Genomic DNA, 26226 nt, shown 5'->3' with positions numbered 1-26226 from the left:
AGAGTCCAGGTATCTGCTTTTAAGACAGACAGCCAAGAGATTTGCAAAAATATTAAATTGCACCATTCTTCACACTGAATGGAAATGTGGAAAATACATTAATTTTTCATAGATGTTTGGTTTATATTAGTTTGTAATGGATTTATTATCTCTTTACAAATTTGTGTTTTTGCTGTATAGCAAAGTGATTCAGTTATATATATCTATATATTCTTTTTCATATTCTTTTCCATTATGGTTTATTAGGATGTTGAATATAGTTCCCTGTGCTAGACAGTAAGTTTTTGTTTATCTGTTAATATTTTATATATAGTAGCTTCTATCTGCTAATTCCAAACTCCTTTTTAAAAATTTATTTTTATTAAAAAAATTTTGAAATATAATTGATTTATAATGCATCAGTTTCAGGTGTACAGTAAAATGACTTAGTCATATATATACATATTCTTTTTTATATTCTCTTCCATTATAGATTATTATAAGATATTGAATATTTTCCCTGTGCTATGCAGTAGGTCCTTGTTAGGTGTCTATTTTAACCAGTATCTTTAATGAATTGAGAAGTACATTTAAAATTTCCCAGTCTTGGAAATTCCCTGGTGGTCCAGTGATTAGGACTCTGTGCTTCTATTGCAGGAGGCCTGGGTTTGATCCTTGGGCAGGGAACTAGAATCCCACAAGCTGTATAGTGTAGCCAAAAAAAAAAAAATTCAGTCTTAATTTCTATTATGGGGAGCACCAGTAGATACAACCACATAAACAACAACTCTTTGGGTTCTGCCTAAAGTTTACAAGTGGAAAGGCATCCTGAGAGTAAGAGGCTGGATAACTGCTACTCTAGGATTTATGAGGCTTCCCAGGTTGTAAAAAACCTGCCTGCCAATACAGGAGACATAAGAGATGCAGGTTCGATCCCTGGATCAGGAAGATACCCTGGAGGAGGGCCTGGCAACCCACTCCAGTATTCTTGCCTGGAGAATCCCACGGACAGAGGAGCCTGGCGGGCTACAGCCCATAGGGTCAAAAGGAGTTAGACACAACTCAAGTGCCTTAGCACAGCACAGCACAGTAGCACTCTAGGATTTATACCTAAAATCTCCTGGGGACAGGGTGAGCCATCACCAGCCCACCTGGATCCTGCCAAACATCCTTCACTGTGGTCACGTCCCTGCCCCCACCTGTAAAGATCTAACCTTAGCCAAGAGCTTGTCACAGCATAAAGGACTCTGTATTAGATAACGGTGTCATAGAGCATGAAGAAATATCCTTCAGATCTTCACTTCTTGTGGTTGGCCACCCTCCTGGTGGGTGGGGATGATATTGCATCATCTGGTTTTGTTAACGTCAAAGGTAATCGTAATATTTGTTTCCTGCCACAGACTCTATTTCTGTCTTTTTTTCCTAAAGGCAAAGTTTTTTTTTTAACTCCTTTTGTTCCAAAATATCAAATATTGATTTATTCATATAACTGCTTCTTCATTAATGTAACTAATTTTAAATGAAGGGTCTAACCAGGTGTGTGAAGTTTCCCTGGTGGCTCAGATGGTAAGTAATCTGTCTGCAATGTGGGAGACCTGGGCTCATTCCCTGTGTCAGGAAGATCCCCTGGAGAAGGGAATGGCTACGCATTCCAGTATTCTTGCCTCTGTCTATGGACAGAGGAGCCTGGCAGGCTACAATCCATGGGATCACAAAGAGTCAGACACGACTGAGCAACTAACACAACCAGGTGTGTAGTTTAAACAAGTAGAAAATTGCAGTCCTGGGACAGCATGAAAAAATTCATCCCATTTCTAAAACAGGTGTATTTCCAGGTGGCCCAGATCATGAACAAAGAATACCTTAAGGTTTTGTATCTTCTCTGGCCTCAGTTTCCCCTTCTGTGAGCGAGGGTGTGAAGCAAGGTATCTTTAAGGCCCTTTCAATCAGAAAGCTCTAGGTTCATTTTCCTAGGATGACACATAAGGGCACAGCCGACAGTCACGTGGGAGTGGCTGCAGAGCTGGAAAAGAGGCCTGAGATAGTGTATTTCTTCACCCAGAGATGCCTGAAATTTCACATCCTGAATGTACACATGTATTACTTCTCCTCTGGTGCACAGCTTAGAATTAACTTGCATCTTCTTGTCTGGGTAAGGTAGAGAGACTGGAAAACGGTTACATTTGCCAAAATGATCTTGTAAATATGCTTATTATATTTCCCATCCTTGACAATTTTAGGCTGTTTGTCCAAAGAGGATGCCATTCAAATGATTTTCACAATGCTTCCTATAATTCAGTGGGGGAGAAAAATGTTCTCAAAGTGTGTCTCCAGCTGCAGTGTCCACCTGACTGTTTCATGGGAGTGTGGCAGGTGGGCAGTCATTGCAAGATCCAACCTGCCTATCACTTGAAAGGTGCTGCTGGACTTGAGGGAATGTCACGGCATTGTGCTGGCCTGGCTGAGCAGCCGTGGCTGCCTCAGGGAAGAAGTTATCTGAGTAAATAAAGGCTTTGTGTTTATAGAAGAACCTAGATAGTATATTCAAAAGCAGAGACATTACTTTGCTGACGAAGGTCCGTCTAGTCAAGGCTATGGTTTTTCCAGTGATCATGTATGGATGTGAGAGTTGGACTGTGAAGAAGGCTGAGCACCAAAGAATTGATGCTTTTGAACTGTGGTGTTGGAGAAGACTCTTGAGAGTCCCTTGGACTGCAAGGAGATCCAACCAGTCCATTCTGAAGGAGATCAACCCTGGGATTTCTTTGGAAGGAATGATGCTAAAGCTGAAACTCCAGTACTTTGGCCACCTCATGCGAAGAGTTGACTCATTGGAAAAGACTGATGCTGGGAGGGATTGGGGGCAGGAGGAGAAGGGGACGACAGAGGATGAGATGGCTGGATGGCATCACTGACTCAATGGATGTGAGTCTCAGTGAACTCTGGGAGTTGGTGATGGACAGGGAGGCCTGACGTGCTGCGATTCATGGGGTCACAAAGAGTCGGACACGACTGAGTGACTGAAATGAACTGAACTGAAAGAACTAAGAAGGCAATATGGAAATAATTGTTTCCTGCAAATATTTCACTATTGATAGCAAATTTGAATTCAAGAACAACTTTTTTACTGAGGTATAATTGACATACACCGTTGTGTTCCTTTCATGAGAATAGTACAATGATTCAATCCATATTTGTATGTATTTCAAAATGATCATCACATTGAAAAGTAGTGAAAGTGTTAGTCACTCAGTCATGTCTGACTCTTTGAGACCCCATGGACTGCATCCCACGGGGCTCCTCTGTCTGTGGGATTCTCCAGGCAAGAATACTGGAGTGGGTGGTCATTCCCTTCTCCAGGGGATCTTCCCCACCCAGGGATGAAACCTAGGTCTGCTCCTTTGCAGGCAGATTCTTTACCATCTGAGCCACATCACAATAAGTCGACTTAATATCTGTCACCATTTATAGTAACAGATATTTTTTCTTGTGATGTGAACTTCTACATTCTACTCTGTTAATGAATTTTATACATGCATATGGTCTTATGAACTAGAGCCGCCATGCTGTACATTTAAGTTGCTTTAAGCCACCAGTTTGTCCTTTGTTATGGCAGCCCCTGGAGACGAGTATGCGGTCCAAACAGTCTCTGCATACAGAAGCTTGGCTGATCCTTTACAAGTGCAGATTCAGCATGGGGCAGCAGCAGACAGGGTTCCCAGGATTCTTAGGACAGAGCCTGGCCACCCAGTCTCTGCTGAGGGCTCAGCATCACCTCTGACCACACAATTCCTCATGTCTTGTGATCCACTGACTCTTGTTCTTGAATGAGGGGTTTGAGTGAATTAATCAGGCAGATCATACATGCTAACATACTTTTCAACAATAACTCAACTCAGAATTTCCCAGATTAAATAGCAACAACAACCTACTAACCATAACAGACGTTGACTAACTTCATTCTCAAACCCTCCCTCCTCTCAGGTTCTAGAAGCTGCCCTGGCCCAAAGCCAAGGGTGTGCAAGCTCTCAGGGCTGGAAATGGCAAAGAGGGGGATAGGACCCTGCTTCTGCGGCTTGTCGTGGGATTTGGAACAAAGACCCGCAGCAGAGTTGCAACTTTGTTCTTTGCTTCATGTCAGGGTGACAACGTGAAGGTGGAGATTTGGGGAGAACACTGTTGTAGACATCTCAGCTCTTCAGCAGAATAGGTACCAGTTTTAAATCTGGAGGTCAAGGGAGGGGTAGTGGGTGCCTTATTTGCATATCATCAGTGGTTAAAAGTCAGTGTAGGTGGGAGAAGGTAGGGGCCAAAAGGAATAGGTTACTTATAGCCAATTCAGCAAAAAATTGGGCACCTCTTGGACACAAAGGTCTTCTCCAGTTGAGGGTCCAGAGTGCAGATTGCTCAAAACCACGGAACACTTGTTTATCCCATTATCTCCCTTGGCCTTGATCCCCGGAATCTATATATAGTTGCTTCCAGCAAACACTGAATTGCTACCCACAGTCCAGCCCTGCTGCCCACTGCCCACCCCACCCACCACACCCTCAGTCATGAATTAACCTGCTTGGGCTCTGTGCTAACATGCAGAAATGAGAAACAGACAGCTCTGTTTTCTAATGAGTCCAGTTAGGGGTAAGAGCAAGAGTAAGAGAAAGATGGGAACAAGGTTTGATTTGTGACATATCCAAATCCAGGCTAATGTGGGCTACTGAAACAGAACTCTACTAGGAGTGGTCAGAAAGAAAAAAAAATATCATATATTATGCATGTATGTGGAATCTAGAAAAATAGTACAGATGAACCTATTTGCAAAGCAGAGATAGAGACAGAGACACAGTGAACAAATGTATGGACACCAAGGGGAGAAGTGTGAGGTGGGATGAATTGGGAGACTGGGGTTGACATCCACACACTACTTCTACTGCTGTCGCTTCAGTCGTGTCCCACTCTGTGCGGCCCCATAGAGGGCAGCCCACCAGGCTCCCCTGTCCCTGGGATTCTCCAGGCAAGAACACTAGAGTGGGTTGCCATTTCCTTCTCCAATGCATGAAAGTGAAAAGTCAAAGTGAAGTCATTCAGTCATGCCTGACTCTTAGCAACCCCATGGACTGCAGCCTACCAGGCTCCTCTGTCCATGGGATTTTCCAGGCAAGAGTACTGGAGTGGGGTGCCATTACCTTCTCCTACTATGCATAAAATAGATAATTAATGAGAACTTACTGGGTGGCACAGAGAACTCTGCTCGGTGCTCAGTGGTGACCTGAACAGGAATGAAATGCCCCCCTAAATGTATACATTTAGCTCTTTCTCTTTGCCATAGAGCAGAAAGTAGCAACACTGTAAAGCAACTATACTCCAATTAAAACTTTTTTTTAAAGTAGCCAAGAAAAATTTCTGAACATTAAGCAAAGGGTGGCAAACAGGGTATCGAATTTCAGAAGCAGAGTTGGCCAGACAACTAGGGACTTTTTGTTTCCTCTTCTGTTTTTACAGTAATAGGCAGCACTTGTGAAAGCACCTGGCCCAGAACGAGCAGCCCACCAACAGTAGCAGCCCAGGCACTGAGTGAAGAGAATAACCGTCCCGTCAGGGCGCAGAAAACAGCAAGGAAAGATCCTCCGCATTTCCTCATTGACTCCCACAGCCACCAGGTCAAGTAAGTGCCTGCAGTAGCTCCATTTTCAGATGGAGGCAATGAGGTTTAACAAGATGAAGGTAGAGCCTTGAAAGCCCAGATGTCCAGGCCGCATCCCCAGATCAGCTCTGCTGAATCCAGGGGTGAGTGGCCTCTGGGCACTGGGACTCTCGCAGCATCTGAGAAGAGTCAAGCTTGAACCAAGGTGAGGACCGAGGCCAAGCAACAGCCCAGGTGCCAAGCTGGGTTACGATGCAGTGCAGACCCACCATCCTGACCCCTACCCACTGCCGGGCCCCCTGCCTCTGCCCTGGCCGGGTTTATAAGGGAGAACCCAAGAGCAGTGCCAGAGCCCCATGGCTCTCCCTCTCTGTCTGAGGAAAACGGGCTAAGTGGAGCGGCCATGCCCTACAGGCAGATGCAGCCTAAACTCCGTCCACGGTAAGTACAAGCAACAAGCCCAGACATTTCCATCTTGATTCTACTGTTTGTTTCCGGGTTGAGCCATGGCAACTGGTGGGAGGCAGGGGGGTGAGGAGGCAGGGGGATTTAGCCCTCCCACCCCCATGGGTTTGCTCAAACCCTCTTCAACATACACAACTGAGATTTTTTCAGTCTTATGTAAAGTGAAAAGAAATGTCCTTAGGAAACGCATTGATACAAACCTAAACATATGTATCCTATATAAACCAGTCTTAGCCTGTTCCCACTACTCTGCCAAACCCCTCCTTGGTGTTAATTCTGGAACCCCTCTTCTTTCCCTAAAGAAAGTACTAAAGCTCCCACCCCCAGCCCCGCAGCTGCAGGGCATCACACTCAGCCCCGTTCCCCCATCCTTGAACAGGCAGAGCCAGCTGGAGATGTGCGGTCAGCTCCCGGTCCCCAGCAGGTAAACCCCACATTGTGGGTACCAGTCCCTGCTCACCAGCATCAGGAGCGCGAGGAGCAGCAGCAGCGCGGGGTGAACCCTGCAGCACATGCCGCCTGATGCGCACCCACAGCCAGCGGGCATGGCGAGTCCTCCCGGCTGTGGGCCCGTCCTTCCCAGCAGGCTCTCTTCTCCTATCACCGTCTGGTCACCTTGTCACAGACACTCTCTCAACTCTTCCCCTCCCTGCTCCCAAGCATTCTTGTATTTATCAGGGGTGGGGTGGGGGGCTGAGGCTTAGCCTTTGGCCTCATTAATTACAGGCAGAATTCTCAGGAAGGGAGTGGGGGAAATAAAACTGCCCCAGCGACACGCACAGCAGGCGTTGTGCCAGGAATCTGACCCCAGGAGACCAGGGCTCAGTCAGAGGAGGGTGCAGCCAGTGTCTATGGGGAAGTAGGGGTTTGGTTTCTTTTTGTTTCCAAAATCAGTGGAATGCCTACTGATCTCTTCCTTGTAGCAGAGTATTTTAATGCTCATTTCCTTATAGGCTCTATTGCCTGAAATCAAAGAACTGGAAAAGGACTCCAAAAAAGAATAACTTTATTAACAGAAGAAAAAAAAAAGAGAAAAGTATAATTTTACCTTCCAAAGCATTAACCATCTTTATCCCAATCATTTCTTGAGGCTCTGGGGTTTATAACTTCACCAAAATCTCCTTTACATTTAGATGAACCTGCCTTTTTGATTCTGAGATGAAAGAAAGAGGGAGGAGGGATGGGAAAGAGGCTCCCTGTGGAGGATCTCTGTACCAACCTGGGGTCTTTACATTAGGATTCTGGAAAAAAGACAAGTTGAGGTTTTAACATACCAGTACTTCAGGCTGCAATGACCAAGTGGAAAGCAAGATCTGACACTCATTAGTCCTCATTACCTTAACGTATTACCTGTGATCACATCACCTTGTTGAAAACACTAAACAGTTCTTCAAGAGGTGAAATAAAAGATAATCTTTACCTTGTCTTAATGTGTTTTCATGGCTCTGTGACAGGTTGCTGCACTTTTTAATGTGAATTGTTTATAATCTGAATCCAAGTTGTTTGTTACTAAAAGGAGTAACTAATGCAATTTTTAAACCTTTCTATATTTCCTGTACATAGGGTAGGGAGGAGGGTGGGAGGAGTGTTCAGGACACATGTATACCTATGGCCAGTTCATACTGATGTATGGCAAAACCCATCACAATATTGTAATTATCCATCCTCCAATTAAAATAAAGAAATAATTTTTTTAAAGGAAGCAGAATAATAATGATCAAATTTACAACTTTGAAAAAATAAATCTTGCATTTACTTTCAAGATGGATATTTTTATTCCATGTAAATCTATTGGCCACCTGATGCAAAGGGCTGACTCATTTGAAAAGACCCTGATGCTGGGAAAGATTGAGGGCAGGAGAAGGGAACGACAGAGGGTAACATGGTTGGATGACATCACCGACTCAATGGACATGAGTTTGGGTAAACTCCGGGAGTTGGTGATGGACAGGGAGGCCTGGCGTGCTGCAGTTCATGGGGTCGCAAAGAGTCGGACACAACTGAGCAACTGAACTGAAGTCAGTTGAAAAACTTGTTAGAGTCATGAATTCAGAACTTACAGATCAGGTAAGTAAGCTAAGCCATGTGGAATGTTTGTGAGAGATACATGTTGTACACCCCTAATACTGGGGCTGATAATGTTGATCAAGAAAGACAGTGTATAAAGCAATTTCCCTCCAATTAAAAAACTTTTAAAAAGGCAGAAACCAACACAACCTTGTAAAGCAGTTTTCCTCCAATTGAAAGATAAATAAAAATTAAAAAGAAAAAATAAACTGTGTTGGCCTGCAGAGATCCAGAGAGGGGCCAAATGTGAGCAAAGGGTTCCAGTTTTATATTTGCTTTAAGTTGTAAAACACTGGTATTTTAATAATGGATAGGGAGGCCTGGAGTGCTGCGATTCATGGGGTCGCAAAGAGTCAGACACAACTGAGCTACTGAACTGAACTGAACTGAATATATTAAAAACAGCTAAAATTTCAACACTCTCAAACATTTAAAACTGAACAAGAAGCCAGTTTCCCACAAGACAGTCCTTCTCAGGCTGTGTAACTTACTCAACTGGTGACCCTAGGCTTCACCTGCCTCGCGTTTTAGGTGAGTCGGAGCTTCAAGATGTCGTTTCTCTTTCTGTTCTGTATATCCGTGATTCGTCGGTGTTCCTGTGTTCTTAGAAGTGCAGTAATACCTTATGGCCATAAGGTGGCAGCTCCCAGCTCAATGAATGCCTAAACGAAGAAAGTGATGGTGAGATCAAAGTCACTTGATTAAAAGGAAGGTCAGGATGAGAATTAATTTCCTACATTCTACATTCTACTCTACATTCTCACCTTGGGCATCGAGGGGAGCCCAACCCACTTCAAGTTCTCAGTATAATATAAATTTTTTAATAATATAAATGCATCATAACTGCTTCTAAGCAAGGATTAATTTTGTCTTGAATTATCTTTGTCCTTCAGGTTCCTGAAAATGCCAGGCACAGGTATGTAGTGAGTTGCATTTTCAGAGTTGTCAGTCAAGACAACCAAATCAGGTTCATTTTCCATCTTTTCAGGAAAAGCCTGTTGTCTGGGAGGTTTCTACTTGCCCAGAAAGTGGTGAGTAGGGCCCTTCACTGAAAGTAAAGAAGCAGTCAATTCATGACATTCTAAAGAGACACCAAGAGTCAGGACCAGACCCCTCTGGCGTCCCTTGAATGGCAGGACCGACCTTCTCACCCCCAGCCTGCACTGCAGCCCAGTCTCTTAGTCCAGCCCTGCCCACTGGGCAGGAGTCAGTGGCGGAGTCAACTGGCCTCCTTGGGCCTCAATTGCACTGAGGGCTGGTCCCACCCTCCCTGCTGCAGACACATGAGATGCTTTCTTTCCACCTCAGAAAGTGGAGGGGGCCGTGAGGAGGGGTGGGAGTCTGGGGTAGAGGTGGGTGGAGGGATGGAGTGGCGGGAGGGTGTGGATTTCTCCAGTGAATGTGACGGGAGCTTCCTGAGAATGACTGGTCTCATAGGAGGGTCCCCACCTCCCCAACTCCGACTTCTGCTTGGTCAGTGGCCCTGTGCCCAGCTGAGATGAGGGCCTTGTGGTGGATAGCAGGACTCAGAGAAGGATAACACAAAAGTGCCCATCCCTTCCTCCATCTGGCATGGCGAGGAGACAGTTTCTCCTGTGGGTCAAGTCTACACTGAGATCTGTTACCAGCCTTCTTCCTGCCTCCCCAGAGGGATGCTGCTGTGGGCAGGTGGAGGACACCCCCCAGGCACAGAGACATTTAGATGCCCTCTCTACAGAGGGGAGCCAACCTCAGTGACCACCTGGACAAAGAAGCGTGGGGGGAGGTGTCCGAGAGGGACCGCCGCAGCCACGCCCTCCTGTGCTGGTGGGAGCTGGAGAGAAGAGGGGTTAGTCCATTTCTTCACAGTGATGCAAAAAGCTTAACTTCTGAGAACAGCCTCCAAGGAACAAAACAACCCAAGGAAGAGCTGTGCTTAGAGAAACAAGGAGGTGGTTCACACGAGCCCAGATCATTCCCTATCTTGAGGAATGATCCTCTTTCAACAACATGTAAAACAGCAACTACATGGAGGCTCCGGAGAGAGACCAGAGACACGGAAACTGTGGGTAGCCAGGCTCCTAGAAGAGGACGGTCGGGCCGAGGATGAACAGACAGGACCTGGGACCTGGGTACTAAGCTTGTGGGTGTTCCCGGCACGGTTCTTTCAACTTTTCCGTACGTTCGAGATTTTTTAATAATACAGTGTTGGGAGGAAAATCATTAAGTGATTTTGACTCCAGCAGTAACAAATCCAAGTTATTATTGTATCGTTTTACACCAACATCAATACTGTGCATCTACTTGTAGCCCAGTGTCTAACACGAGTATGAGCCAACACACCTAATGTTTGTTAGATTTCACATCAGAATAAAATAACCCATCATTTGTATTTCTGGATCTATTTTCAGTGACTCAAGTCACTCAGGTTGATCAGAAGTGGTTCTTTATGTTTCAGTTCTCCAAATCCTCCCCCAAGAACTGGTTGGAAAATTTCCTTTGAGAGGTTTTAATTTCTTATCCCTATTTGTTCCACTAATCATTGTAGATGAGCAATAGAGGAGGGAAATGCTGCCAAATACAACAGATTGGAGTGTATTTCACTTTTTGTAAGTATAGTCTCATACTAATAATATTGACAGTGGAGTTACCAAGCTCTTTCTTGAGTTGTTTATGTATGTGGATTTTTCTGTGCTTTTGGGGGGAAGAAGAAGGGAGATAAAAAGAAAGATTTGAGGCTATTTACTTTGGCTTCCCACATCAAAATCATCCTCTTGAGGTAAAAATATATGCTTCTTTTTAAATTAGAATATATTTCAATTAAATTTGGCGGATCATTCATTTAATCATTGTGTGTGTGTGTTAGTCACTTAGTTGTGTCCGACTCTTTGTGACCCCACGAACTGCAGCCCATCAGGCTCCTCTGTCCGTGGGATTCTCCAGGCAAGAATACTGGAGTGTTGCCATTCCTTTCTCCAGGGGATCTTCCCCATTCAGGGATCAAACCCAGGTCTCCTGCATTGCAGGCAGATTCTTTACCTTCTGAGCCAGCAGGGAAGCCCTCATTTCTTTATATTGCAGAAGACCTATTAGCAAAACGCATTTCATTGCAGTATTGAGAAAATTGGAACAATGCAGGAAAAAAGCCAAGTCTTTTTTCTTTCCCTTTACTTTATTAAGGTGAACATCTCTAGAGAGATTAGAGGAAAAACTTGGTGACCCTTCCAAAGGCAGTGATGACCCTTCCAGACTTGGCTGGAGTATTGAATGAAGTATGTGGAAAAAAAAAAAATCAGCTGAGGGCAGGGTGAGTTCTCCACACCTGAAGTTTAAAAACAGAAGAGTGTGGATGTAAGAAAAACATACTCAAGGTGGACATGTTCTGAAAAACCTCCACTCCTTCATATTCACCTGTGGCCTAGGTCATCAGAGCCGTAAAGCTTCAGATTTGTGCCCTACTGTATTTTTTATTGAAGTATAATTGATGTGCAATACAAATAAGTTACAGAGGATTCAGTTTCTAAAGATTTTATTCCATTTGCAGTTATTGTAAAATACTGGCTATATTCCCTAAATGCTTTCCCAGATAACACTAGTGGTAAAGAATCCTGACAATGCAGGAGACATAAGAGACTTGGGCTCCATCCCTGTGTCGAGAAGATGGCCTGGAGAAAATAATGGCAGCCCACTCCAGTATTCCTGCCTGGAAAATTCCGTGGGCAGAAGATCCTGGTGGGCTGCAGTCCGTATGCTGTACACATATCCTTGTAGCTTATGTGATACATAACAGTTTGTACCTCTTAATCCTCCAGCCCTATACTGCCCCTTTCCCCACTGGTAAGCACTAGATTGCTCTCTGTATCTGTGAGTCTGCTTCTTTTTGTTGTTGTTGTTATAGTCACTAGTTGGTTATATTAGATTCCACATATAACTGAAATCATACAGTGTTTCTCTTTCTCTGTCTGACTTATTTCACTTAGCACAATGCCCTTCAGGTCCATCCATGTGGTTGCAAACAGCAAAATTTCCTTCTTTTTTGATGACTGACGAGAGACCTATTCTGGAGGTAAAGAGCCAGCTAGGTGCCTTTAAACCCTAGAGAAAGCAGAGAGAGGCAAAAACGCAGACGCCTTTGTAGCCAGAGCACAGAGGGGACTGGTCCGGCAGGTGGAATGCTGTGAGAGCAGCCAGTTCAACCTCATACACTTAGAGTGCTGTAAAGGCGAACTTCTCAGACTTTAGCCTCCAGAGATCTTAAAACGCAGCCTCTGATTCTGGAGGTCAACGTTTACCTTTACCCTCATCGGGAAGGAAAGATCATGATTCCCCTGCCCTTCTAGTGTGTTGGCTGAGATCCCCTGTAATAAAAGACAGATTAACAAGAGAAAAATCAACAGAAGTTTAGTAACCTGTGTGTCCCCTGTACACATGGGAGAGACTCAGGAAAAGTGAGGAACTCCCAGAAAAGACTGAACTGCCAGAAATAACATCTCCAGCCCAAGAGGAAAAAGGACGTTTGGGTTTGGGGGAGCAAGTGACAGGAGGTTGTCAGGAAAAGCACAAAAAATGAGAGTATAGTTGTTCAGTCAGTTCAGTTCAGTTCAGTCGCTCAGTCATGTCCAACTATTTGTGACCCCATGAATCACAGCACGCCAGGCCTCCATGTCCATCACCATCTCCCGGAGTTCACTCAGACTCACGTCCATCGAGTCCATGATGCCATCCAGCCATCTCATCCTCGGTCGTCCCCTTCTCCTCCTGCCCCCAATTCCTCCCAGCATCAGAGTCTTTTCCAGTGAGTCAACTCTTCACATGAGGTGGCCAAAGTACTGGAGCTTCAGCTTTAGCATCATTCCTTCCAAAGAAATCCCAGAGTTGATCTCCTTCAGAATGGACTGGTTGGATCTCCTTGCAGTCCAAGGGATTCTCAAGAGTCTTCTCCAACACCACAGTTCAAAAGCATCAATTCTTCGGTGCTCAGCCTTCTTCACAGTCCAACTCTCACATCCATACATGACCACAGGAAAAACCATAGCCTTGACTAGATGGACCTTAGTCGGCAAAGTAATGTCTCTGCTTTTCAATATGCTATCTAGTTTGATCATAACTTTCCTTCCAAGGAGTAAGCGTCCTTTAATTTCATGGCTGCAGTCACCATCTGCAGTGATTATGGAGCCCCCAAAATAAAGTCTGACACTGTTTCCACTGTTTCCCCATCTATTTCCCATGAAGTGATGGGACCGGATGCCATGATCTTTGTTTTCTGAATACTGAGCTTTAAGCCAACTTTTTCACTCTCCTCTTTCACTTTCATCAAGAGGTTTCTTAGCTCCTCTTTACTTTCTGCCATAAGGGTGGTGTCATCTGCATATCTGAGGTTACTGATATTTCTCCTGGCAATCTTGATTCCAGCTTGTGTTTCTTCCTGTCCAGCATTTCTCATGATGTACTCTGCATAGAAGTTAAATACGCAGGGTGACAATATACAGCCTTGACGTACTCCTTTTCCTATTTGGAACCAGTCTGTTGTTCCATGTCCAGTTCTAACTGTTGCTTCCTGACCTGCATACAGATTTCTCAAGAGGCAGGTTAGGTGGTCTGGTATTCCCATCACTTTCAGAATTTTCCACAGTTTATTGTGATCCATACAGTCAAAGGCTTTGGCATAGTCAATAAAGCAGAAATAGATGTTTTCTGGAACTCTCTTGCTTTTTCGATGATCCAGCGGATGTTGGCAACTTGATCTCTGGTTCCTCTGCCTTTTCTAAAACCAGCTTGAACATCAGGGAGTTCACGGTTCACGTATTGCTGAAGCCTGGCTTGGAGAATTTTGAGCATTACTTTACTAGCATGTGAGATGAGTGCAATTGTTCGGTAGTTTGAGCATTCTTTGGCATTGCCTTTCTTTGGAATTGGAATAAAAGCTGACCTCTTCCAGTCCTGTGGCCACTGCTGAGTTTTCCAAATTTGCTGGCATATTGAGTGCAGCACTTTCACAGCATCATCTTTCAGGATTTGAAACAGCTCAACTGGAATTCCATCACCTCCACTAGTTTTGTTCGTAGTGATGCTTTCTAAGGTCCACTTGACTTCACATTCCAAGATGTCTGGCTCTAGATTAGTGCTCACATCATCATGATTATCTGGGTTGTGAAGATCTTTTTTGTACAGTTCTTCCATGTATTCTTGCCACCTCTTCTTAATATCTTCTGCTTCTGTTAGGTCCATACCATTTCTGTCCTTTATCGAGCCCATCTTTGCATGAAATGTTCCCTTGGTATCTCTAATTTTCTTAAAGAAATCTCTAGTCTTTCCCATTCTGTTGTTTTCCTCTATTTCTTTGCTTTGATCACTGAAGAAGGCTTTCTTATCTCTTCTTGCTATTCTTTGGAACTCTGCATTCAGATGCTTATATCTTTCCTTTTCTCCTTTGCTTTTTGCCTCTCCTCTTTTCACAGCTATTTGTAAGGCCTCCCCAGACAGCCATTTTGCTCAGATTTAACTCCTGCCTTAATATAATCCTTCCCTGGTGGCTCAGATGGTAAAGCATCTGCCTACAATGTGGGAGACCTGGGTTCGATCCCTGGAGAAGGAAATAGCAACCCACTCCAGTACCCTTGCCTGGAAAATCCCATGGACGGAGGAGTGTGGTAGACTACAGTCTATGGGGTCGCAAAGAGTCAGACGCGACTGAGCGACTTCACTTTCACTTTAATATGATCAGAGTTGATAAGATGAATAGGAATTTCTGAAATTTCTAGATTTAGTTCATCCTCCTCTTACAGGTACAGACAGGAAGACACCCTTACAAATGGAGATTTCCCTTACAAATCTAAATGTCTTTTACTAAAAAAGTAACTTCTCAGTTTTCAGAGCCTCTCCAGTATCTGCTGCTTCTTAAAAATAACCAGCCTAGAAAACAATCCTTACACCAATGAGGCATAGTTTAGGATGGCAGACTCTGCCCCCCTTCACCCTCTTACAGTTTTTTTTGACTGGGCCTGACAGCTACACTGACAAGAGACAGCTCAGAAGAAAAGCACACCCGTTTATTTAATATTAATACATGACACACGAGACTTCATACAGAATGAAGACCCAGAGGAATGGCAACACTTCCTTGCTCTCATATTAGGTTGAACAAAGTGGAAAAGTGATGAAACTGGGGGGAGATGAGATGATGAGTATCGTTTGAACAAATAAAGTTTGTGTAGAATTCTCTCGGCCTCAACTTCTCATCCCTGATGATAAATATGTTGCTTTCCTCCTGATATAGGGAGCAAGTCTTAGAGGAATTTCATCTCCTGCCTTTAAAGAAAAGAAGGAAGATAAGAGTGTTTTTCTCATATTTGCTGTCTTTCAAATGCCTTTAACTCAAAATTGTCCCTATGCCAGAGCGATTTTGGCATATGTGGTGTGTTCTGAACTCCTTCAGATTCAGTGGGTCTGAAGTAGGGCTCAGAATATGAGGAACAGTCATAGAATAGTGCTAGCTGAATGGAATCAAAAGTTAAATATCATCATTCGGTTCAGTTCAGTTCAGTTCAGTTCTCTCAGTCGTGTCCGACTCTGCTACCCCATGAATTGCAGCACGCCAGGCCTCCCTGTCCATCACCAACTCCTGGAGTTCATTCAGACTCACGTCCATTGAGTCGGTGATACCATCCAGCCGTCTCATCCTCTGTCATCCCCTTTTCCTCCTGCCCCCAATCCCTCCCAGCATCAGAGTCTTTTCCGATAAGTCAACTCTTTGCATGAAGTGGCCAAAGTACTGGAGCTTCAGCTTTAGCATCATTCCTTCCAAAGAACACCCAGGGCTGATCTCCTTTAGAATGGACTGGTTGGATCTCCTTGCAGTCCAAGGGACTCTCAGGAATCTTCTCCAACACCACAGTTCAAAAGCATCAATTCTTCGGTGCTCAGGTTTCTTCACAGTCCAACTCTCACATCCATACATGACCACTGGGGAAAAACCATAGCCTTGACTAGACGGACCTTTGTTGGCAGGGTAATGTCTTTTCTTTTCAATATGCTATCTAGGTTGGTCATAACTTTTCTTCTAAGGAGTAAGCGTCTTTTAATTTCATGGCTGCACTCACCATCCGCAGTGATTTTGGAGCCCAAAAAAATAAAGTCTGACACTGTTTCCACTGTTTCCCCATCTATTTCCCATGAAGTGATGGGACCAGATGCCATGATCTTTGTTTTTTGAATTAGTTTTCTCTAAAATATCCTACAAGCTGGGACAATGATATATATGACTATCCCATTTTTTAAATTCCAAATATATTTTCCAGAATTATCTCAGTTAATCTCTTAAACATCAAATTGCTGAAGACAGAGATGTATGAATTGGCTCTTTTGAGTGTCTATGAAAATTTTTATAAAACGAATGATTTATGTTCCTTCATTGAGCATTGTTCTATAAACAGTGTTTTATGATGTCAAAGTAATGATGCAAGGAGGCTTTTGGACTGAGGTGGTTTTTACCCTTTCCTTGCCTACCAATGAAACCAAACCCTAAGTGGAGTACTTCCTGTAAAATCCTCAAGAGTAAGAAAAACAACCCAATCACAAACAGCCAGTCAGGGTTTCCCAAATGGTGCAACTACTTACGCCACAGCCAATCAAATGGTTTCCTTGTTTTGCATCTTTTCCTTGCCTTCAGGTCCTATCTGGGAAGTGCTCCTAACCTCTAAGCCTTTGGTACTGCCCAATACACATTGATTTTTGCTCAAATGAGTTCTCAAATCTTTGAAAGAAAAAAAGCTTAAAATCTTCTTGTTTCTGAAATCGAACACTCCTCCTCCCTCCCCATGTCTTCTGGATCAAAATTAAAATCTTTCATTTGATCAGAAAGCATCACAGAATCAATTCAATGCTGCCTGAAAAGGATTAGTCGCCACCTTGTGGATAAGAAAATTGCCACATCCAAAAATAATCTACCATTTTACGTGCAAACTAATGATGTGAAACCTCCAGCACGGTTCAAACTATCAAACAGTTATTTGTAAACCCCCTGTTAAAAATGAGACAGCAGGCCCCAAATGAGTCACTTATGCTAAGCCCCACTTCAGCCAACTGAGACTTACCGTTTCTGCTCTCCTGAAGAGGAACCGTAAGCCAGTCCATCAGGAATAGCCTAGTCAGGCAAGTCATCTGCCTGGTTGCCCCTTGCCATCCTGGCCCCTGAAGGAAGGTGACCTTGCCACAACCAATCTGCTCTTTGCTGGTATAACTTTCTTGTCCGGTCCCTTCTGCTTGTAAAGGTTCCATTTTGTACAGCCCCTCCCTCACAGCTCCTTTCTGTCTGCTAGGCTGGATGCTGTCAATTCATTAATCACAGGATAAAGCCAACAGGATTTAAATTTACTCAGTGAACTTGTTTTTTAACACCCCCAAAATTATTCTTTTTAAACTGCCACTGTTTGGCAGACCCAAAAAAGGGCACCTCGTTGTCACAGTGAATTTAGAAAGAGGAACTAAAAGGTTTTCAGAAATGCTTACAGCAGTAGCTGCTCACAATTGCTATTTCCTAACCTGGGGACTCCCTCGAAAGACACAGGGCTCGTTTCTGGACATGTACATTAAAATGCAATTTATTTCTAACGTATTAATTTTATTGAATTTCCATCTGTGTCCCTAACCACCCTTGGGGATAATAATAATAAGAGGGACTCAGGAAAGGTGCAGCCAGGAATCTTCCTCAGATGCATCTAGTCCTGTTGTCATGTCTGCTGCTCAGAATTAAGAAAGTAATTGGGACAGAACTTCCCCCTCAGCAGATTTTTGAACTAATCATGGAGAACAAAGACAAACTCTGAACTAGAACTGCATAAAAAGCAAATCAAAACCATACCAGAAAAATCCACATAGTGTTTTCCCGATGTTCAATTGATCTCAAGGAAGGAAAAAGCCCAGATTCACAAAAACCTATGTGTATTGGTTTATTATATACAAAACCAAGCATACAATAATTACATAGCAAATAACAAATATGCTGCATTTTGAATGGTGTTCTGTACATGTTCATGAATAAATAATAAATACTGCTTCTTTATTACCTTGAAATACAGTACCAAGAAATTTATATTTTTCTTTTACTACTCTTGTAAATGAGCACAAAGGAAAGAGGAAATGGGTGATATTTAAACATAAACGGTAGAAATTCTTCTCTCTGGAAACAACCAAATAGGCCCAAGAACCACTACACACCAGTGATACCCTCTCCCCCCATCTTCTTTGTCATAGGTAGCCAACCCCATGCTATCCCAGTTAAGTTACAAACTTTCAGTCAGTTTATAGTCATTAAAGAGAAATAATGCCAACCTAAACAATTGTACGGAGAAGGCAATGGCACCCCACTCCAGTACTCTTGCCTGGAAAATCCCATGGACGGAGAAGCCTGGTGGGCTGCAGTCCATGGGGTTGCTAAGAGTTGGATGACTGAGTGACTTCACTTTCACTTTCACGCACTGGAGGACATGGCAACCCACTCCAATGTTCTTGCCTGGAGAATCCTAGGGACAGAGGAGCCTGGTAGGAGGCCGTCTATGGGGTCGCACAGAGTCGGACACGACTGAAGCGACTTAGCAGCAGCAGCAGCAGCAAACAATTGTAGCTAATATTGATATTTTAGTTCACTTTTGTAGTTTTTACTTTTCCCCTTGATTCCAAACCTGCAATAGTTCTTAGCACTTTTTCTAAACTTTGGAGTTCTTTTTTTGCTACCATTTTATTGGTTACTTTAATTGATAAATGCAACATGTATGTAAACAACTGCACAGAAATGACAGGCACTACTTAGGAATACAGTGACTCATGTCACAAGATTCCATGGCTTCGATCTGATGGACTGAGTAAGTTCATGACTCAACTCTGTAATGTGGTCTGCTCAAGTGGCAAGATGATTTTTATCTGCAGCATTTAGTGCATTAAGATGTGTGCATCAGAAATCATAGAAGTGTGCTTCTGCTCTGTAACGAACCTATATTCCTTAGGAGCTCTGAGCCAATCACAATTACCAACCAGAGGCAAAAAAGTAAACAAGCAAAGCCACTTTTTCAGGCTTTTCAAACTGTCCTAACATGTGACATTATATATGCTTCCGAATTAAGCAACCAAGTCAAAGAGCAAGGAACAAATGTAACATCCGAGGTGTTACCTCAACATTTCTTAATCAGCTCAGACATACACGAGGTCAGGAAAGGTGAACCATATCACCGTCCAGATCTCCTGCACACGTGTGCTACTGCAAGAGGCAGCAGCTCAGCAGGAACCCTGGGTTTCTATTAGGATTAATATCAGGATCATATATGTGTGTGTAACATGCTTACAGAGATTTATTGGCCCTGAAACTTCATACAGAGTTGAATGAACATCTAGCAAAAAAAGAAATCATGAGTGGGGTATAGACAGGACTTGCTTATCAGTGCTCACAGAAGCAGGGGCATTGAAGGACATGTGGGGGAATGCTCAGGAACCACAGGAAGGAAAAGTTATGAATAACAATACATTTTCAAAATACCATACTTACACCGAGTACCAATGTTACAGTATAATTGTGAACCATGGAACTGATGCTGGCCAGATATACATCTTTTGTTCATTTATAAAAAGGCCTAAGATCTTAACGTAACCAGTGCTTTCTCCAGGAGGGCAGTGTGAGGAAGAAAGAATATAAGAGGGAATATGGAAATAAAGTCTTAAAAGGAAAGGACTACCATCAACATTTTTGTTAATATGATTAAGATCAGAATTTCATATGGCATCTTAATATTCAATTTTGGCCTATTATTTTAATTATGTATAAATACATCCTGTCTTTATGGTAACTTGAACAGTGACTTGGATAACACTGAATTGCTGGGTGAAAAGTCTGCCAGTTGGTAAATATTTTCAAATGAAATGTGCCAAGTTTTTCATTTGCCCCAAAGATGAAAAACGGAAACATATATATAAAGAAAAATAGAAGAATCGTTTGAAGGAATAAAATCAGCTATAGTCATTAAAACATACTGTACATCAAGAATTGTCCACCAAAGGTTTTAAAGATTTTTTACAATAATATCAAGAGCAATCTCCTCATACAACCACAGGGACAAGTAGATATGACTTCAGTTCAGTTCAGTTGCTCAGTCGTGTCTGACTCTTTTCGACCCCATAGACTGCAGCACACCAGTTTTCCCTGTCCATCACCAACTCCTGGAGCTTGCTCAAGCTCATGTCCATCGAGTCAGTGATGCCATCCAACCATCTCATTCTCTGTCGTCCCCTTCTCCTCCTGCCTTCTATCTTTGTGACTTAACAGCAGTTAAATAAGAAGCATTTAGGAAGCTCAGGAAGCCACAGGGCCATGTAAGGATGTGAAGACATTCATTCAGTAACTTTAGTCATGCTCCCCACCCCAAGATTATAAAGCAAGATTATAAAGTCCTGCTCTTGCAAATGAAGACAGATTGTCATTTTACAACAGAGAGGGGCCAGGTCCCAAATCAGGAATGTAATAAGGGTTCCACTCAAAGTGGTTCCATGTGTATCTGTCTGATTATAGGCCCTGCGTTTGCAAACTCTAAAAGGTGGTTTACCTGTGGCATCTCTTCAGAGATGCCACTCGACAGGAATTCCAGGTACCAACATTTCATTCTTCCTCCCACCACTTGCCAACAACCACACTTAGACCCACCAACCTCCACTGGGATGAAGTTTGCATGCTGACAGAATACAAAAATTGACTTCACACTACCTCTAAAAGGCCTTCTTAAAAACAAAACAAAACTCATGTTACAGAAAGCGCATGAAAGCCCTAGATTCCACTCTCTCCTAAGAGCAGGAAACTTAGTGATAATTGACTTTGCTCAAAATAGATGCTGTTGAGGAAGGGCCCAAGCTTCCCCTGGGGTGAAACAGCCAGAACTTCTGTTTGAATCCTTTAGGGCCAGGGCACAGAGAGCCCTGTCTCAGATACTCAGGATTCTCTACTGTTTGAAGCCATACCCACTAGCGCACATATGCTGTGGCTGAGATTTCAGAAGTGGAGTTCACTCAAGTCCTGCTAGAGAGCAGTGGTTTTATTTCTTTCTGTGGCATAGACTTTAGCTGATGTTTACCTCAAGTTTGCCTAAGACTGTCAACACGAAGTATGATTACCTAAAGACTTGTTTTTTTGAAAACAACCCTGTGTGGCAGGGGTGGAGGTGAGGGTGGGTGGACTAAAGAACTGTCCACCCCTTCAAGGTCAGTAAACCCGAAGTCTCTTACAATTCACTGGAGGGGAACTTTTGGAAGAGCGTTAATACTGAGTCATCTGCAGGTTCTTGCAACTCATCATCTCAGTTATTTCTTGAATTTGTATGTATTTTGCTTTCCTCCATTCGTTTTGAGCTTTTTCTCGCTGGATATCGTGGCATGAACACAGTTACTCACGTTTCCCTTCTTCTTAAGACTTGTGTGTGCTGGTGCCCGGGCGGCCCTGCAGCCATCCGTGGGATCCAGGATCACGGCTGGTGGCCGGGGTGCACGGAGGTTCCCATTGTTCTCGATCTTCGGGCCACCATCCCCACCGGATAAGTCCCAGGGCTGCAGCCTGGAGCTCTTGTTGGATTTCTTTTTCTTCTTCTCTGTCTGCACCTCCAGGGTTTGCTTCTGAGAACATAATCGGCTACTGCTCAGCACATCAAGAGGTCTGGGGGAAGCCTCACCAGTGTAACAGAATGGATGGACTTCCTTGCAGAGCGTGTCTTTCTTTCGTGAAAGGCCCGACTTCAGAGGCCCTTCCTGCTGAGGCCTGGACAGAGCGCTGGGCATCAGCTTGCTTCTCCCAGGGCTCTTCAGGGCCCCCGAGGTCCCAGGGGCAGTGGGAGGCCTCCCTTTGGCCACCTTGCCTTTCTCGCACTGGATGGTCTGGATCTGCAGCCACTCGAGCTGGACGAGCCTGTCGACGTACTTGCCCAGGAGCCCCCCAGTTTTGGGCACGGCCTCTGTCCTGCGCTCAGAGTGCAGGAGCATGGCCATGTCCCGCAGGTCCCAGGAGTTGCACGGGGGCGGGAGGAAGTCGGGGTAACAGTATTCAGGCCAGGTGGGGCCCTGCCCTGGGTGCAAATCGAAGTGAACCGGGTCAATCTCTTCCGCTCGAAGGTGAAGATCAGGAGGCGTGAGGGGGGATGGGGGGATGGCGATCCTTTCTGAATCAGAGAGGTCACTGGCACTGTCCTCCTCCTCGGCATCTTCTTTGATGATTTTCATGGACTGAAAGTCCAGAAACAGCTTGTTCCCTGAGAGTCCCCGATATCTGGGGCCGAGGGGACTCCTTTCGGGGTTTCCTTCTGGGGAAATGCTTTCCTTCAGCTTATCCTCAGTCAGTTGGGGGACACCTCCTCTGAGACTGCTTTTCAGCTGGGAAGAAATGTGAGGGACTTGGGGTTTACTCTGTCTTTTTCTGGAATTCTTGGGATGTTGTACTTTAGTCCGAGATGGGCCTGCATTCATATTGCTGCGAGAAATTAGATTGCAATTCTTAGTCCATGTGACACAAACTGGCCTTCTGATGATTTTAAGAAAGTAATCAAAAGAAGCCTCTAGTTGTACACTTCAGCTATGACAACGGGTTAGAAAATGTGAGGCCTCTAAACTTGCAAATTATAGGACAGTTTTCCACTTGTTACTCTATTTAGGAAATAATATTAATATAAAGCAGGTGCCAGAAGTAAATGCATGGATTCACTTTGCATCAAATATTATCTTTTAAGAAAAACACTAACATTTCATAAAGTACTTATATTATCATCTTAAACCCATTATGTGTACTTTGAAAAATATCTCTTGCAAAACACTCAGTCTGTTGTTAATGATGAGCAGTGTTTAATAACACAAACAAATAAAATCCACACCTTTCTTTTATATACCTAGTTTAAATTAAATGTAGACTGGATGTAAAATACACATTTTACAGAACTTAATCACTGGTTGGTGGTAACTCTGAGCCAGCAAATATCCTAAGGAAAACTGTAGCATATACAACCTACACCTTAAGCCAAAAGCTTATCAAAGTGTCAGCATATCTTCAAATAGAAAATACACTAGGGAAAACAGTGTTTAGAGGGATAGGAATAAAATCACACAATGCCTTATAACACAATATAAATTTTTTAAAAGGCTTAAATGCTACTTTTTTTCTTTAAAATTTTATCATTTTTAAAAATTGAAGTATAGTTGATTTTCACTGTTGTGTTAGTTTTTGGTGCACAACAAGGTGATTCACTTATACATACATATACATTCTTTTTTTTTAAATATTCTTTTCCATTATGGTTTATCCTGAGATATTTTTAAACACAGCTCCCCATGCTCTGCAGTAGGGCCTTGTTAATACTGCCCTTTGAGTGGTGGGGAGGCAGATCTCGTGAATACTGTACACATTACTAGCATGGCGACTGATTCGTCCTCTAATTTATTTCTGAGGCAGCATCTCATATCAGAGGTGAAGATATTTTCTTTTCAACTTATTTACCAACAACAGTGCACTTTACCAAGATGAATAATACTTCTCAGCAATATCGGTCTGGTGTGGTTTAAAAAAAAAAAAAAAGGATGGTAAACATGCTTTGTGGAAACCTCAGAGGTTCATTTGCTGGAGGTCTCCACCACAATAAGCGATTACTTGAAAATGTGCCACCTCTTAATAAACATGGAGGAGGTTAAATCATTGCCAGCAGCATAACATGTGCTCAATAAATGTTGAAAAAATGAAGAAATGGATAAAGTAATTGCCATGATTTAGAACTCATAACTGACATCGTTAAAACTTTCCTTTACCTCTAGCTGTCTATGTGCATCCATAAAAGTTATTACTAGTATCCTTTTTATAGAAAAGGAAACAAACATAGATGATTACCCAAAATTGTGGATTCTGCTAACAGTGCAAGAATTATGACCTCCTAGAATTTTTACCAACTAGTAATGTTTAAAACCATTTCTATCAGACAAGAAATATGGTGTATATACTTCTGTCTACAGACATATTTTTCTCCCAGCCACACATATCAATCTGGAGAACATGCTCCCTTTGCAAGATAAAGTAATTACATGAAAAACTATTTACCTGGTTTTCTGATAAGATTCATTCACCCTATTCCCTTTCTTGAAAAAGTCACATGGCTGATCATCATTTAGGGTTGGATAGACTGTCTAAAAAGAAAGACATATAGTTAATAAATACCCTAAACACACACACACACACACACACAAAACGTGAAAAACCAGAACAAATCTAAATGAGATTTTACTTAAGTTTACATCACCTTTTCTGTAGTGCTTGAAATATTCTTGCTCAATCTGTTGGAAGATGCTGACAGCAGGGGAAGTGACTTCTTTCCTCCTCTAATATTTGGGCAGGGTGCCTTACCACCGGAACTAGAAGCAACAGAATAGTGTCGGTAAGTACCAACTGCAAACACCCTATCACCCTTATCATGTTGCTTTTCACTTTTTTGTTCTTATTGTATAAAAAGTTTGAGTGGGGGAATATTGCCTTCTATTTATGGTTTAATCTATTTTGCTTGTTTTTCACAGTGGGTGTTAGATACAAGATCACACTACTATAAATGGATTTCATCTCTCTCCCCATACACACACACATACACACACATGCACATACACACAAAATCTCCTCGGAAATAATTTGTTGAGGACTTCTGTGGGACTAATTAAGTTTGGCTGTTACTCCAAAGTTCCCGTGTCCATTCATTCATTCCATCCTTCCTTCGACAAATAGAGTGCCTAGAAAACAGCAGGGTTAGATACCTATCCTACTCTCATGGAGCTTGAACTCTATTGGAAAGGCCCCCTTTCAGGCCTCCTGCCTTCACTATCACATCAGTCCATGAAAAATTTATCAGTGTAATACATATCCCAATGTTCTCTCTCTGTGACATTTTGTTGATTGGTACCACCCAAGGCTGCTTCTCCCCTCTTGAGTGGCCTACTAAAAGTGCCCCATTTGAATGTGAATCTTCTTTCTTCCATAAAATCCCCTGCCTCTGAAAAAATGGAAAATGGAAGAGTTGGGATTATACATTTTTATTAGCCTCCTAAAACTCTGCTGTTATTTTTCAAAATAAGCACGTATGTCATTTTGGTCCGTGTACATATGATGAGAAGGAAAATCACATTCGGGCCCTTACAATGAATGAATGAGACCATAATCAACTGCTCGATTCGTTTCAGATGTAGAAAACGTTCTTCGTCAACCCCCTTCATTAGTCTGGTTTTCCCGCTGCCTTGTCCCTCTGGATTGTACAAGAACACTCTAGAATTCTCTAGAAAGTGCACTCCCAGCTTCTCCACTTCATTTCACCTGGCAAGCTTTACACCCTGGGCTGTGCTGTTTTCTGGACAAAGTTACTGAGAGCGAAGAGGTGACAGCCTGCAGGGTCCCTAAGGATGCTGAAAGCAAGCTCTGGTTTCCCTGAAGGTTCGGGAACAAAGCTAAAAGTCTGGATTCTGCCTACAAAAATGTGTCCCAAGCGTCAGAGGCTGCTTAAAGGCAGCCTTATCTTTTGTCACAGGGTCTTAACCCTTGTTCTCATATCTTCCTCTCCGGTTTGGAGTCTCTCTGGAGACAGCAGTAGCAGCAGCGCCGCCCCCTCCCCACCCCCCAGGGACAGGGCCAGCGGTCCCGCAGCAAAGCACTGTGGGTGATGCGGTGACAGGACGTTTCTCGTCTACGCAGCCAGGCTCCCACGGTCTGGCCTAGGGTCCGTGTTGCAGCGCAAACGTCCAGAGAGCTGGCTACCCTCGAGGCTTAAAATGAGCCGGGGACCGGCTCCTGAGCAGGCCGAGTGGTGCGCCCCTCCCCCGCCCGCATTAGCCCAGAAATCCGGTGACCGCAGCGTGCATGCTCCGGGTCCTCCGCGCGAGCAGACGCCGATCTGGGACCGATCGGCGCGCTGGCCGGCAGGACGCAGACAGACACTGACCAGACCTGTTTCGCGGCCGCGGAGGACACGTGACGCGGGGCAGGGCGGGAGGCAGACGGCTGCGCTGGGCCGCGGGAGTCCGCGCCGGCCGCGTCACGAGGGGCGGGGCGGAGGCTCGCC

At 43.7% G+C, this 26226-nt stretch overlaps 2 protein-coding genes across 3 annotated transcripts in view; both read right to left on the bottom strand.

Moving 5' to 3' along the window:
- The window catches only part of CDH26 (cadherin 26), a 49293-nt gene extending 42676 nt beyond the window's left edge, over positions 1-6617 (bottom strand). Inside the window, exon 1 of the mRNA XM_040248711.1 lies at positions 6546-6617. Within this exon, the coding sequence (XP_040104645.1) occupies positions 6546-6599 (54 nt within the window). The 5' untranslated portion in view covers positions 6600-6617. The remainder of the gene's footprint in view (positions 1-6545) is intronic.
- Positions 6618-18053: 11436 nt separating this feature from the next.
- Positions 18054-26198, bottom strand: FAM217B (family with sequence similarity 217 member B). Of its 2 annotated transcripts, none has more exons than XM_040248708.1 (4): positions 26112-26198; positions 24430-24541; positions 24231-24316; positions 18054-22622 (listed from the first exon to the last, which is right to left on the bottom strand). In XM_040248708.1, exon 4 carries the CDS (start codon positions 22616-22618, stop codon positions 21467-21469), a length of 1152 nt encoding a protein of 383 aa, XP_040104642.1. In that variant the 5' UTR covers positions 22619-22622; positions 24231-24316; positions 24430-24541; positions 26112-26198; the 3' UTR covers positions 18054-21466. The 2 variants fall into 2 exon arrangements, with proteins under 2 accessions (XP_040104642.1, XP_040104643.1); XM_040248709.1 differs by having other exon boundaries at positions 26107-26162.
- Between the last annotated feature and the right edge of the window lie 28 nt (positions 26199-26226).

The sequence above is a fragment of the Oryx dammah genome, unplaced genomic scaffold (assembly GCF_014754425.2).
Source record: "Oryx dammah isolate SB20612 unplaced genomic scaffold, SCBI_Odam_1.1 HiC_scaffold_10, whole genome shotgun sequence".
NCBI classification, from domain to species: Eukaryota; Metazoa; Chordata; class Mammalia; order Artiodactyla; family Bovidae; genus Oryx; species Oryx dammah.
The sequence above is the reverse complement of the archived record's forward strand: the minus strand, read 5'-3'. Positions and strand labels throughout refer to the sequence as shown.

Coding starts and splice junctions, on each gene's coding strand:
- FAM217B (XM_040248708.1), bottom strand. CDS start 22,618: ATGAATGCAGGCCCATCTCGGACTAAAGTACAACATCCCAAGAATTCC.